Source organism: Fulmarus glacialis, unplaced genomic scaffold, assembly GCF_000690835.1.
Source record: "Fulmarus glacialis isolate BGI_N327 unplaced genomic scaffold, ASM69083v1 scaffold45413, whole genome shotgun sequence".
NCBI classification, from domain to species: domain Eukaryota; kingdom Metazoa; phylum Chordata; class Aves; order Procellariiformes; family Procellariidae; genus Fulmarus; species Fulmarus glacialis.
In genome coordinates this window covers 1-14,413 of record NW_009201868.1, presented here as the reverse complement: position 1 = coordinate 14,413, position 14,413 = coordinate 1, and the positions used below count along the sequence as shown (strand labels likewise).

At 44.1% G+C, this 14,413-nt stretch overlaps 1 protein-coding gene across 1 annotated transcript in view; it reads right to left on the bottom strand.

Annotated features, from left to right (window-relative positions):
• Positions 1-14,149, bottom strand: part of KIAA1407 (KIAA1407 ortholog) — a gene marked incomplete at its 5' end in the record, with an annotated part of 19,315 nt that extends 5,166 nt beyond the window's left edge. Inside the window, 12 exon segments of the mRNA XM_009574082.1 lie at positions 1-61; positions 1,515-1,597; positions 3,202-3,296; positions 3,815-4,284; positions 5,641-5,890; positions 6,672-6,862; positions 8,770-8,926; positions 9,732-9,946; positions 10,435-10,613; positions 11,153-11,284; positions 13,115-13,256; positions 14,117-14,149. The exon segment at positions 1-61 is cut by the window's left edge and continues 34 nt beyond it. Of these exon segments, the coding sequence (XP_009572377.1) occupies positions 1-61; positions 1,515-1,597; positions 3,202-3,296; positions 3,815-4,284; positions 5,641-5,890; positions 6,672-6,862; positions 8,770-8,926; positions 9,732-9,946; positions 10,435-10,613; positions 11,153-11,284; positions 13,115-13,256; positions 14,117-14,149 (2,008 nt within the window).
• Positions 14,150-14,413: the final 264 nt, after the last annotated feature.

The following is a 14,413-nucleotide window of genomic DNA, read 5'->3' as shown; positions in this document are numbered from 1 at the left end:
GAGCTTCCTTTTCCTCAGCCTCCTTCCTCTGTCGTGCTTCCTCTTCAGCCTTCAGCTGGGCCTTGAAATGGAGAAAATGGAGGAAGGTAAAATTTAACTTGGCACATGTGACCTTTTCAGAGCATACAGACCTCTAAGCTTCCCCAGTATTCCTCTAGTATTGACCAGCACCTGAAACTTCAGAAGGAAGCAGACTTTGTCACATACTAGACATGATCTGTGCTGGAAAATGAACTGTGGAAAGGAGAGGAAGGAGGGACTCTTCTTTCTACTACCTATATATATTTCTTTCTACTACCTATATGTATCTCTCCATCTTTCTACTATCTCTATCTTTCTACTACCTATATATATATATATATCTATCTTTCTTTGCACTAAGATACAGTATTTGCCCACTCTTCCCCTAAAAAATTTAAACCATACACCAAGTTATTTACTGATAACCTGATTGCTGAAGTTCTGGGCTCCTGGGCTCTACTCTGAAGTTTTACTTCTACATGCAAAGCATCGTTACAGGTACCCAAACATTTTTTTCTCCAAACACTGAAGATCAAAGAAGTTGTTTTACTTCAGTACTAGTTATACTTGGCATAATATTCTTCTCTGAATGTTTATCTACTCCCCTTGCAGACCCCACTCTGTTTTTGCTTCACAAAGCTTTTGCTTTTGGTGTATGCATCAAAGGCCTAAAACCCATACCAACCGTAATGCATGATTACTATGACTGAGCTTCCTGATCTCTAAGACCGTGGCAACTGCAGCTGAGGAAACCTAACCTGATACTTGTCTGTCCACTCTGTGGTTAAAGTGTTCTCCAAGGTTCGTTTCAGCCTCCTGCGAATGTACGCTTGGAGAAGGAAGAAATGCTGGTTGTTTTAGGACCCCAGTTCTGAGCTTTCTAATCCTAATGCAGCTTACTGTCAATGTTTTCAGCAACAGCTCAATGCCCTGAAGCTAAGAAGGCTCCTCTGTTGGATGTGTATCACAGAATTTGTATATTAACTATGCAAATATTGTCAGTATCTTCTCTCTTCAGCAGAGATTTGCTAAAAGATGCAGGATTTTTACTAGGTCAGACTGCACATCCTCAAGCTGCACGTGACTAGACAGGAAAGGCAGTAGAGGGGAAACCCACCATTGCCAGGTCCAGTCAAGTGGATCTCTCCATGCACTTCCACCCTTCCATCCTTGTCAAGTTCAAGTCATGATCATGAGGTAGATGTGAAAGAGGTGGTTGGGGGGTGGTAAGGGAGGCTGTTTCTAGAATTGCAACTGTACCAACATGAAGTGTCTGCCTGTGATACAGCAGGGCTCGTGGCGGGTCACTGAATGCAAATGCAGCAATAACTACTTCTTCTGATGTGTGCCGGACATCTGCTTTCTCACAAGCTATAAAACTCCAGTTTTGGATAAAGGACCTTTTCTTGGTCCCTGACTCTGGGGTTAAAACAGCATTTCTTGTAACTGTAATGGTGTGAAAGAGACTTTATTTCATTTTCCACTTTCCTTACCAATTTTTCCTCTTTTCTTCGTTGTTTGGCTTCTTCTAGTTTCCTCCTCCGTTCTGCCCGCTGAGTTGCTCTCTCCTCCATAGCTACAGAAACAGAAGACATAAGCCTTGTGGAAATGAGCTATAGGATAATGACAGAAGTTTGGTGAACAAGGATGACCACTTCACTCTACTGCCAGGTCCCCGTTGACCTGGCAATGCCAGCACAAAGGGACTTGGTTTCTGCTGCCTCTCACGGCTGGCAGTGTCATGAACAAGGAACCCAAAAACATTTATAAGACGATTCAGGACTTATCCCAATTAGATTCACTTCACCCTCCTTGGTTGACAGTCACAGCCATGAGGCTCAATTATGAAAGGAGCTGTGTCCAGAGGTTTTACCCCTGTCTTCCCTGATTGAGTGATGAGGGCACCTGATTTAGCAGCAATTGCTATGAGGTCTCCAGTAAGCTCCAGTTGCTTATTTAAAGAGCGACTTCATGACGGAAAGCATCTCTGCCATAGTGACACACAGGTACTTGGTCCTGCTAGTGAGAAACTACTGCTTAATGCTTTTTTTGGGAGATAAATTGCAATGCGGTGATCTTGCTGGCTATCAGTTACAGTGCTGATATGACCACACAGAACATGCAGTGGAGTTGAGAACCCATGCTTGCTTCTTCTGAAGTCGCAAACAAAGCACAGGCTGGAGCAATCGATAACTGGGGGGCATCTAAGTGTTTTGACCACAATAGGTTTCCTCAGTTTCTTTTCTCCTCTCAGCTGTCCCAGGATTCTCTGCCAAGAAAAAATAATTTAGTGATGACTTATTCATTGAATTTTTGGGGGATCTTCAAACAAAAGCACTTGAGTGCTCTGAAAGTACGCTTACTGTCCCTAAGCTGTACAGAATTCAGGCAAATCGGAGTGAGTGATGGCTTGGGCTAGGTAGCATTGGAGCCAAACACAGTCAATTAATGAAAGGCAACTACTAATGCCCAGCTATTATAGCCAAAAAGCTCTGGTGATCCCATAACGGTTAAAACGTCACAGTGATCATATTCCAGTCTTTCATACAGACTGTGACCACCCCCCCAGTTGATACGGAAGAACGTGACCCAGGGATATAACAGAACCTTATCTTAATTTACTGCATGAAAAGGCTGTGCTTCATGTTTAATGTGTATATGCTGTTCCAGTGTGGCCAGAGAAGGGGAGATATCTCACAGAAGGCAGGAATCTGTAGCTCCTTCCCCAGCTTAGCTACTGTTGTCTCACAAAACCTTGGGTAGGCACTTAATTTCCTTAGAAATCTCAATACCTCTGTCAAAGTTAGATGAAAATGACTGGTCGCTTAAGTGTTACTTGGATGTGCAGCGAAGGGAATAAGATTGACAGCAAATCCCTGTTAGAGCTTCTCTCTCTGAGTCTTGTCACACCAGAAACAATCACAAGTGTTAGGAGTAACTGCTACCACAGTGTAGTAAGCATGGACTTGAGGGGCTTGCAGCAGCCCAGGTTTTGCAGATGCCTGACTTGGGCATGAAAACAGCTCACCCCCTCAGGCTGGTCAGGCTGGGAAAGAGATTGCTGAGTTTTACTTGCATGCTGTCATCAACCAGCAAGGCTGAGGCAAAGAAAGAGAGAAGTTTCCAGACAAGCTGTTGAGAAAAGTGGTCTGGAATGGTCTTTGCTACCTAGAACAATACCTTTCAGTATGGGATGAGCTGAGGTCAGCTGGCTGGAGGGCCTTCTGCCTTGCATCACTGCCCTTGTGTTTTCTGGCCCATGAGAAACAGGCGGACTATGAAAGTAAAGAGTAAAGAAATTCATCAATGAATGTGGTCAAATGATGTCTCACACCTATCACTTATGGTTGAGAAACAGGCCTTGTAGTTTCTATTTTCCATTGTGCTGCATTTTCATTCCGAATCCCCGATACACCTTTCTTCTGCTTGAAATGGGATTAATGATGCTTCCTTGCAAAGGAGCTGAGTACCCAGGGCTGCTGCATGTTCTGAAATACTGAGGATGACACTCTCTTTCTTCCTAACTAAATAAATCCCTGCTGCTATTATGTGTGACACTCTAGTGTTGCTGTTTCTAAGTGGATCCTGTATGGATCACGTGGTGTCGAGACATTGCAAAAAGGGAGGACAGAGAACTGTAGCCAGCCTGATACTGCCCTTGAGGCTAAGTCACAGGTGAGAGGAAGAGCAGATAGCGCTAGCGTGGCTGAAGCGTGCCTGGCAAATTCTGGCTCAACTTGAGTAGAAATGAGACATGCTGACTAACGGAGCCTGCTTTATCGAGGGGATATACCTCAAATGGGTCGTATTCTTGCATCTGGATTGTTTTTCCCTCTTTGTTTTTTCCTCCCTGGTTTGTGAAGCAGAGTTGTTAAGGGGCTGGGTTACAGCCATGGCTTGTGCTGCCTCTTCTTTAGCTCTGCTCAGCCTCTGATTTTCCTGCAGTTCAAGGATCAGCTCTTGCTGTTTCTGAAGCTGCTGCCTCTGTTCCTCAATCAGACGTTGCTGGAAGGCATGACGGTGCTCAAAACGACTACCATAAGCAGGAGCTGTCTTTGGACCAGGTGCCTGAAACTGCTGGGGGAGAGTGGCTATTTGATCCCTGTACACAGCCTGGTCCTGAGCACTCGGGGCTGCATGTTTTAGGGTAATTTCCCAGGCAAACTTGGGTTTTCTGTAGGAATGAGATGTGTGAGCAGCATCCCAACAAGAGTGTTCTCTGGTCTGGTCAGGTTCTTTCTGTATGAGGCAAGTTTCAGTTGGCTAGGGAAAAAAAAAGAAGAAATTAGGAAAATTTGGCATTGATTAAAACCAAGCACTCTTCTGCCCTGGCTAAATAGTGAGTGTTTCTTTAGTGTAAATCTAGTGAGATGCCTGAGAAGTAGGGTCATCTCAGCTATGCAATCTTTATCCAGTTCCTAGACAGGGCAGAGGGGCCCTCTTATGCACAACATGGGAGGCTGTGGGAAAGAACTGTGAAGGAGCTGTGTGCCATTTTACTGGGAGGAAGAAATTCTGATCAGGCAAGAGCTCTGGCAGGAATATATCCTGATTATTTTGTTAGGGAGCATAGCTCAGAACAGCTCATTTACCAGGGGTTAGCTCATCTCTCAGGGATTAGCACACTCCCTTTTGGACTGTGTTGTCCCCACCCAGCGCTCAGATGGAGAATAAAGGAAAAAACAGTTGTTGAAGTGATCTACACAGCTGATCTACTGGACAATCCCTTTTCAGATGGAAGAGAAGTCTACAAGGTGCTGCTTCCTCATGCCTCTTCTCCTGCTTTGATAAATATTACCATGAAACTAGTGCACAGTGGGAAATGAGGCTGCACCTTTTCTGACACATGGTCTTTCTCTGAAGAGGCATCAGATGTAAGGTCTGCTTTCTGATTCCTAGGTCAACCCCCAAATTCAGTCCCATCCTTCCAGCACAAATTTTACCAGTGCATCAGAAGAAAAATACAGGCCTACTAGGATGATATAAGCACCGTAGGAAATCAACTTTTGCTGACATTTAAGCAAACAAAAAGCTTGATCTGTAATATGTGTGTGTGAGCTCTCATGCTGGGATCAGGACACTGCTGTGGTACAGGTTTTATAGACAGAAAGGAAGGACAGGCTCTGACCTGACAAATGACAATTTAAGGAAGCAACCTCTGATTCTCCTCTCCTACCTCCTTGTGATGCGCATTATCCTGACACAGCCAGTGACAACTTTTTCCCCATGCTTAAAAGCCAGAGAGCTGCACTGGCATGACAAAATCTCTTCTCATGCAGTCAAGTTATTCTTTTTCAGCCTAAGCAGGCATCAAAGATGTAAGTAACCTCTCAGCAAAAGTGAGCTGGGGGTGGGATGCTCATTGCAATTCACAGTATGAAGGGTTGTTCTCTGGCAGCATTAGAGATTATTTGTTTTTAAAACTCATCCATTGTCCTTCATGTTTGCCTCTGATTTTTAGACTTCCCTCCTGAACAGTTGCAGGCAGGTATTTGGGGGTCACCCTGGGAAAGAAGCCTTCCTCTGGGACAATGTACTCTTTGTTTCAGATTGCACAAAAGAAGTACTTTGTACGAGTACTGAGATGCCAATAGACAAAACTACATGGGAAGGATTTACCTTGTCTTTCTGCAAATCTTGATGATGGTTTACTTCTGCTGTCCCAGGCTTGTTAACCTCCAGTGGCCTGTCTAGACCACCCTTCCCCAGTGACACTGCCTCCAGCAGCTGTGCCATCTTTCTCTTCGTCTCCTCCCTCTTGATCTGCAGCTCTCGCTTTTCTGTCTCTGCTTGGCTCCAGCGCTGCCACGCCAGAAAGCAGCAGCGCAAAAGGCGTCGCTGGTTATGCTCCGCAGACAGTTGTGTTTTCCTGAATGAGAAAGCACTTGTGTTATGATAGGAGTGAGGCTTCTGCCCAGGCCTGCCTGAAACAATTGCATCAAGTACAACAGTCCAGACCATGGCATGAGGCCCCATAATTTCCCGAGTCTTTTTGTCACTTAACTCTGAAGGCCCTCCAAAGCTGTACGGAGTTTCTCCAAGGAGGAGTAGGAGGGCAGAAAGGATGCCCATTATTTTGAAGTAAGTTTCCTAGTTCACATTTTGCAATTTCCTGTGTCATCTTGGGCTCTAGGATAGGTGCAAAAGAGGTATCCTGTTCCCTTGCCAGCTGCATAGGGGGAAGCAGCAGTGCAGTGCTTTACCACACAACCTGCCAGACACCTGCAAGAGCAAAATTTTCTCTGGCTGATAGGGAATTCATCCAACAGCCTCCTTAATGAAAGGCACTGGCCAAAATGATCTCTGCTTGCTATACTACTGAAATAGGAAATAACTATATTAATCAGGAGTAAATATGGCACCTCATATTCTCTGGGGTCCAGAGCAGGCCAGAGTGAGATTTCCGGGAAAGATACCTACAGAGAGTGAGATGCAGGCTTGTTGGAAAGTGATAAAGCTCTTGTTTATCTCTGTCCTCCTTTTCATCTGTGCCACAATGCCTCTGGCAAACTGCAGGCAATGTAGCAGTTTTCTCAAAAAGCTAGTTTTCTTCCTGCTGGCTAACTGGCAAGCCCCTTTTACAGTCCCTGATCATTGCACTGCCCAAGTACTGCTCCAGTAGGAGGAATTCCACAGTGTAGAGTCACTACCTGTTTTGGTCTTGGAGATGAACTTCCAATTGCTGTGTCTCCTGCTCTACTTTCTGGGCCCAAGTATAGTTTCTCCAGGCTCGCAGGGCCTTCAGTTGGCATTTCCAGTCAGCAAGGGCTCTGGCTTTTCCCATTTTAATTCTGTGCTCCAGAATGACTTTCAGCCAAGCAGAGAAATGTCGTTGCATGCACTACATGGGAGAGTTTCAGAAAACCAATGAGCAAGATACAGCCCGTCACACAAATGCTGATCCTCTCCACCTTCCCCTTATCTGACTTTCCTTTTTGAGATTCTTTTTAGAATCCCCACTTTCCACAATTACCTTGAGGGTAAAAAAAATAACATAGAGCATGTGCAGGTCTTCTACAAAAAGCAGAAAGGGACTAGCAAGATAACATCATGGGGCTCTATGCTTTTGATTGAAACACACTTAGTTCACCAAGTGTAAAGGAATAAAATGGGTGAGGAACATAGAATTTCTAGAGATAGGAAAGACATTTAAAAATCTAGAAAATGTCTAAGATGCTACAGGTAAGAACACTTCTGTGGAGAACAGTTCACAAATATCTCCATGGACCACTTGTGGTTTTTTTTTTTTAACTTGGACAAAAATCAAGACGCTTCCTAGCGTGAATTCATGACATGACCTAAGCTCACCCTTAGCTCACCCTCAGTAGGAAGCCAAACTTTTCCCCTATTGTGTAATTAGACTTGCTGCCTCTGGGAGTGATTTACATTGTACAGAACAGCAATTTGCTATCTAATCTACTCCATAATTCTAGCCCTGTTACTGCAGACACTGTTCGTTTTGATCCTCCAAGTGGGTCAACTCACAGGACTCAGCTGTTCCCCTTTTGTCATAATGCCTTGTTTTAATTGCATTCCTCTCACTCACTGAAATCTCCAAATGGAGACTTACAAAAAGGACAAAATGTCAATGCGTTAGCTATTTCTTTCTGCTTTAGGAAAATAATCAAAATGTCACTATCGCTTAGCTCAGCTAAGCCGTGGCTTCTCACGTTTTGCCAGCCCTAAATTGTTCTGTGGTTTCATTCAGGCTTATCTTCATAGCTTAGATTTTGCTGGAGAGAGGTTGTGAACTGCTAAACAGTAGCCGCCACACTCAAATCCAGCAGATGGGCAGATGAAGTGAGCCATGGGGAGAATCGCCATAAAAGCTATGGGATTCTTCTATAAAAATAATTCTACATGTAGATAAATAGACATTAACGATGATGACTGCTCTATTAATTAAAAACATTACATGATGGATGGCATTCATACCTGCACGCAGGAAAATTTATTCCCTTTGCTGAGACTGCCCATATAAAATCATTCAGTACAAAACAATCGCTCTTTAATTGCAAGTATTTGATACAATTAGGTGTTTAACCCAGAGCTGGCCATGGTATCAGAATAATGAGGGTAAAAGAAATAGGTTCCTACTAGGAATTATTAAAGTCTGCACGTTTGCCTCAGAAGAGCTGTTGCAATATCACAGAATATCCTACTGCACCCAGTGGGAGTGGATCCTTAAGGAATCCTGTTACTGTGGATGTGCTGGCATACTTCAACTCTTGGAGACCCAGCTCAAAATTCATCCCAGGCTTCAGCAGTTCTCTCCTCTTTCCTCTCCTTGCTCCTGCACCAGGGTCTGCAAGGCAATCTTTAAAATATCTTCCTATACACACAATAAGGGCTTCTCAGGCCCTTTTGTGCCACTTCCCCCCTTTTACTTCCTTCCTCAAGGGAAAATAAATCTTGCTCCGCTGCCTCCTCTGTACATCTGCCTATTTCTCAGTCGCAGAAGCCTTTATGTTCGCAACTGTCCTGACAGCCACATCTTTTCCACAGTTCTAAGTGAAACCTCCCACTGAGTACACTTGAGGCACAGACACACTACGGATGGCGGCTCGGGATTTCTTGCTCCTAGTCTTACAAGATACTTTTTGCCCTGCTCTTCTACTTTCCTGGTATCAGGAGGAGGGCTTGGAAGAAGTAAAAAATTCTGATAACCAGGACTTTTTACTTCAGTTTTGCAAACAGTAGCTGAGGGCAGGTAGCTCAGAGTCTCAGATAAAGAAGGGTGATGCTCACTCTCTGCTTATTGGTGTGAATCCTGCGCAGCAGCTCCTGAGCCTTTTTCTGTTTCTCCTGTCCTTGCTCTTCTTTCTTCAGGACCAGGAGCGGCGACACAGTAATAGATACCTCCTGCACTGACAGCTTCTGACTTTTTTCTTGTCTCTTCCCCTCCCTGGAAAGTGAACAAACATACAGATCTAATACAACAAGGAAAGTTCTGTAGCACAGATTTCACTCTCTTTTTGGCCAATCCTAAGAGAATCACCTCTACAGCTTAGAACATTGCTGATTATTTAACTCAGCCTTCTTAGAAAATAGCCTCTGTCATGGATTGGGGTCCCAGAGATTAAACAGTCCAGAGATTAAAGCATTTCCAAAATATAGCAGGCAGAAGAAAATAGTAAGATTTCAGTAAAGCACTTGCATGAGAAGATTTAGGATCTCAGGGTTGCCTAAGTAAATAAATGGCATCCCTACAAGTCACATCTCTGTGACAATCCAAGCTCAGCAGAAGCAAAAATTATGTCTCTGCAGAATTTTCAGCCAAGAATGCTCTTTATTCTCTCATAGCAGAGGAAGTATTGTAAGTGCTAGACTTTCAACACAGAGTATTCTGTTGGGTTTTTTTTTGTATACTGGCTTTCATGCTGCATTAGATGCTAACAAGGCTGGATGTGGCCACAGAGTTGATGGAGAGAATGCACGGTGGTGCAAACACACTCCTATTTTGTGATTCAGTGTACATACTGGTAATGGCTGAGGGGAAGCTAACAGTATCTTTAGCCCATCTTCCCACTACTGATAAACTCTGCCATTGACATTGGTAACAAAGGAATAAAAGGTTTTGGGAGAGTTCAGAGAGAGAGGAATAGCAGATGTTTCCTTTGGGACCACCACTCCTCTTACATTTAGCAAAAGGAGCTGATAAGAGATGTGTTCTTCATATGTTTTTTTCCATACTCCCCTCTCCCTCTTACATTCTCCATGCTTCTGCCATGGTGTGCCTCCTCTCAGCCATTTCCTTTCGCAGCTTCACCATTTCCCTCTGGATCTCTTCCTCGGCCTTCATGGCCTTCCTTCTGTCTTCCTCCTGTGCTTGGAGCTTGGCCTCAGACAGAACTGATTTCTTCAGGGACTTTTCTTGTTTCTGAAGCTGTAATGCCTTCTGGCGCCTCATTCGGTTTTCTTTCACCTGGGAAGGAGGAAAGCAGATGCCAAAGGCTGAAGAATTTGAGGTTCATTGTACACTGACAGGGTGGGTCACGATCCACCTCTTACATGAAGCAAGCAACCCTATCTGTAGCTGGCACTGACCGGACTATGCTCTCAGACCAGCAAAAGACTCCATTCAAGGGAGTGAGGTTAAACCAGTATTACTTAATGGGAGCAAACTCAGAACTGACTGCCATGGCGGCTTTTCCTGTCAGTCTTCTGAAAGGGGGAAAACCTGAACAGATGTAGTTAAAGTCATCTGTGCAAGCTACTGTGAATGGCCAATGTGCGTGCGGAAATGCAGTAACATTTCAGCTAAACTGTGGAAGAGTATCTTCGGGTATTTGCCTCCAAGTCAGAGATTATTGAAGGTTGGGAAAGAACACTGGGGAAATATCACTGAGCATTTACTCTAATCCTATAATCCTCCATCTTATTCCTTTTAACTGTGCTGCCTTGCCTGCTCACCTGCTTGTGTCTGAGCTCCATGATTATTCGTGGATCTGCAAGTTTTTGTTTTTCCTTGACGCCTTCCAGTCTAAGGTCTTCCACTATCCCACAGTTCACAATTTCACTCTGCAAAAGGTGCTGTAGGTATTCTTGGACAGAAGAACTTTCCAATTCATGTTCCAGATAGCTACACAAGTCTGAAATGAAGAATTCAGATTATCTCAGGCTAGTCTGAAATGAATAAACCCCTCCGCCTCAGATCACAAAGTCTAACATAATTAAAGGGATCACTTTGCCAGACTGTGAATGCATTTCTGATGAAAGCGGACACACTGACTGCACTCCATTTATCCCCAAAGAGTCTTAATCAGTCTCCCATTGAACACACTAGAGCAGTACCAACATTTCATCCATTTTTTACTGCCTTGCCTCTGAGCATCTCAAATGGCTGTATAAATTTGACAGCCTCACAAATACCCATACACAAAAGAAATAAAATTTCTCTTTTACAAAGGGAGACATCGAATGTTTATGAGGTGCATTTGTGCAGCCCTAAAGCAAGCTGCTGCAAGAGCCGGGGGAGAAAAATCACCACCTCTAATCTTGTTCCTACTGAGCCCACTACCCTGGCCTCAAAGCAACTTTTACCTCTCAGTCTGACAAGCCATGAGGCCTGGCTCCCTTCCCCAGCACATCCTCAGAAAGGAAGCCAGGAACTGCTTTGTTGTGCTCTCACCGTCAAACCGCTTATACTTCAGAGGGGCTGCAGAAGGCTCTTCCAGGAGGACAGAGCCAACTTCCTCTTCTCCATCGCTCATCAGCTCCAGTTGTAGTTTGGACTTCATCCAGTTACTGAGCAGCTCTTGGGCTATCATGAGGAAAGAGACTGATTACTTCACTTGCTTAAAAAAATATATGGGTAATTGTAAACTAGCAAGACTCTGTCTCTGGGATAGTTATATCACATGCCGGGAAGGCTGTCTAAAATGACTGAAAGCTGATCTGCAACAGAAAATGGAGTAAGGCTAATAGTTCTGTTCTCTTCTTGATCTATAAAAGAACAGGAAGAGAAGGTGGCAAACTTTTTCCTTGTCACATACATCACAAATGAATTCTTCTCCACCCCATTTTTCCTACAAGATTCTGTGGACATTTAGGTCACTCGTGTTATTATTATAGCATTTATCAAGAAAACGGAATTCACATGAGGTAGTTCATAACTCAGCTTTCCTATGTTTTACCACTGCACTTGCAGATACTTAGATATTTTCCACATGTACAGCCAAGGTTGTCATAAGTTAAATACAAAGAGAACCACTGTTTGGACAAATGTTTGCTTCCTGTGTACAGGTTAATCTTTGCAAGTACCACAGCTCCAGGTGGTACTCAGAACTGGTGAGTCTAGATCACAAATCTGTCAGGTGGCAAGCTTCACCAGGGACTAACTGTACTCAGAATTAAGACTGCAACTACAGGAATGCACCCATGATGGATTTGGTACTCCTCAGTGAGCTCAAATGCCTAATGAACAACTGGGTTATAAAGTCCTTCTGAGGACTTTATTTGCATCTCCACTCTTCTGTGGAAAAACACAAAAATTCCTTTTCCAGAGTTCCTACTCAAAAGCAAGGACAGCTAACATGGCTGCTGCCTTAACCACCTGGCCTCACTGCATAGTTGGCCAAGCTGTTCCTGAAGCAGAACGCAGGGCTGTAAACTGCAAGGCGTCAGGACCTGCCCCACGAGAAGCTGAGCCATCCATGCGATGAGGATGGGCAAAGAGCAGGGATCTCAGCAGCCACTGCAGTGCAAGTCATCCCCTGTAAAGGCACACAGCCGATAGACAGGAGGAAGTAGCTGCTCCAAATCTCTAGTTCTAACACAAAATGAAGATGCTCCCATTGAGTGCTGGTATTTCTAAGGCAATAAAGCCTTTTTAAAACTTCCTTAAAAAGGGGTGGGTTTGTTGAAGAAAATGTAAATCTAATGTTTATTGTCCTTCAAATCACTTTTGTTCTCTTATATAATCTCTCAGGCCAGCTCAGGAACAAGGAAATATATCTCATAACAGAAAGAAGAGAGAAAAACAGCTTATTGCTTGGGGAAGGGTTACTTTTTTGACTGGGAAATGTGAGCTCCTCATAACTGGAGTAAAAGAGTCCTTGCACTTCTCTTATCGACACCTTTCTTTGCAAAGTGGACTATGTGTAGTTAATACCATTAAGTATTCTAATAATGGATTCCAGATAAAAGGCTTTCATTTGAGCTAGGAACAGTCCTGAGGGATTGGTAGCTATAAAAAGGAAAACCCTAGCAGACAAGGGCAAACAAAAATAATAAAGAAACATGAGGAAAGCAAGCAACTTTTCCACCAATTGCAAAGACAGCTCCTTTTGAGCCACTGTGGTGTATAATGCATTCAGACAGTGCACTGTAAGCAAGGCAGTATTCATCCTCATCTTGACCTGAAATCTCTAGGAGACAGTTTATCCTTCTCTTAGGTATGCTAATTAAGATCTGCCTTGAACTCCAGCAATTGATTCTTCTTATGCCTTTCTCCATTAGATGAAAGAGATCTTACTATGAACTGTTTCTTATGGTCTCAAGCTTTGCAAGAGCCTGTTCAGACCAGAACCACAATGCCGGATCAAGAACAGTTCATTTTAGGCAGCTTGTGGCAAGCAGTATTTCAGCTCACCTTCCTCACAGGCCTCATCATGATCTTGCAGCTGTTCCACGGTCTCCAGACTTGTCACAGGACCACAAGGCCCCTGTGGATACCTTGACTTTTGAAGGGAAAAAGCTTCAGAGACAGCATACTCAGAGGCTTGGTCCATGCTCTTTAAATTAAAGGAAGGAAAACATTTCTAAGGATTGCTGGATATTAATTTTTAAAATTCCTATATCCAGGTTTCTCCTCCAGAGAGAGCAAACATCAGTAGGAATGTAACACAAGACAGCATGGCTGTTATAAGAAATAGATTTATTTTGAAACACTCAGTTTCTCCGACTGCTCAATTGACTGGAGAAATTGGACTTAGAAATCATTAAGTAATAAGCATTCATGTGGCAATTAGTGCCAATCATAGTGATTGGAGAACACGTAGGGAGAATGCAAACACCCAACCCCTGGGGGCTGGATGGAGACTTGCTGAGCTAGTTCCCAGCAACCACCAACTATGAAATTTGGTATCAGCATTTTGTCATAACCAGGCTGGCCACTGCGTAAATAGTCCGAGTGATTTTCTGTCCCATATTCATCTCTCTGAGGTATAAATGGTCCTGACGTGTCACTGTGTTTTCACATGTAACACCTGTACCCCAGACAGCCCGCATTTCTGCAGAACTTCTTCCCTTTGTGCTAGGGCGTCCAGAGCAAGCTGCTGCCAGAGGCCTAGGAGGCTGCATGAGGAGGCAGATGCACACTCCCACCTGCCATAAGAAGCAGGCTGAGGGTGGGAGCATGGGGGTGCCCAAGGAAGCAAAACAAAGGGAAGTTCATCCTGGAATTCATTTTCCTTGATCTCAGGTGTTTGTAGATGCAGGAGACGGTGCTTTGGGGTAAATCTCTTGTATTACTTGCCCATACATACAACCCACAGTACTGCTCAACAGCAAGTTTTTGTGCGTGACCCATGAGTTTTATGCATAGTAACAAGGTGCCTTACTCTTGAGCAAGGTACTGTGCAAGTTACTTCACCTTGATCCAGTGTTCCAAGTTATCAAACTTTGGCTGGAAATAAGATTTAAAAAAAAAACCAAAACCAGTGTTTCAACCACCTGTCTCTTTTTCTGAACCAAAGTTTCACGCTGCCATGTTTAGCGCCATTCACTCAAGTGCAGCGCGGCCTTCCCATCCGCTGGCAAATCAAACGGCCGTTGCTGCAGCCCTCCCATAGACCTGGGAAACCTCTTTTCTGAGCCTGACCCTGCTTTTAAAAGCAGTAGGGATCCCACGGGGCCGTCTCGCGTGTGCACAACCCACGCATCACCCCTG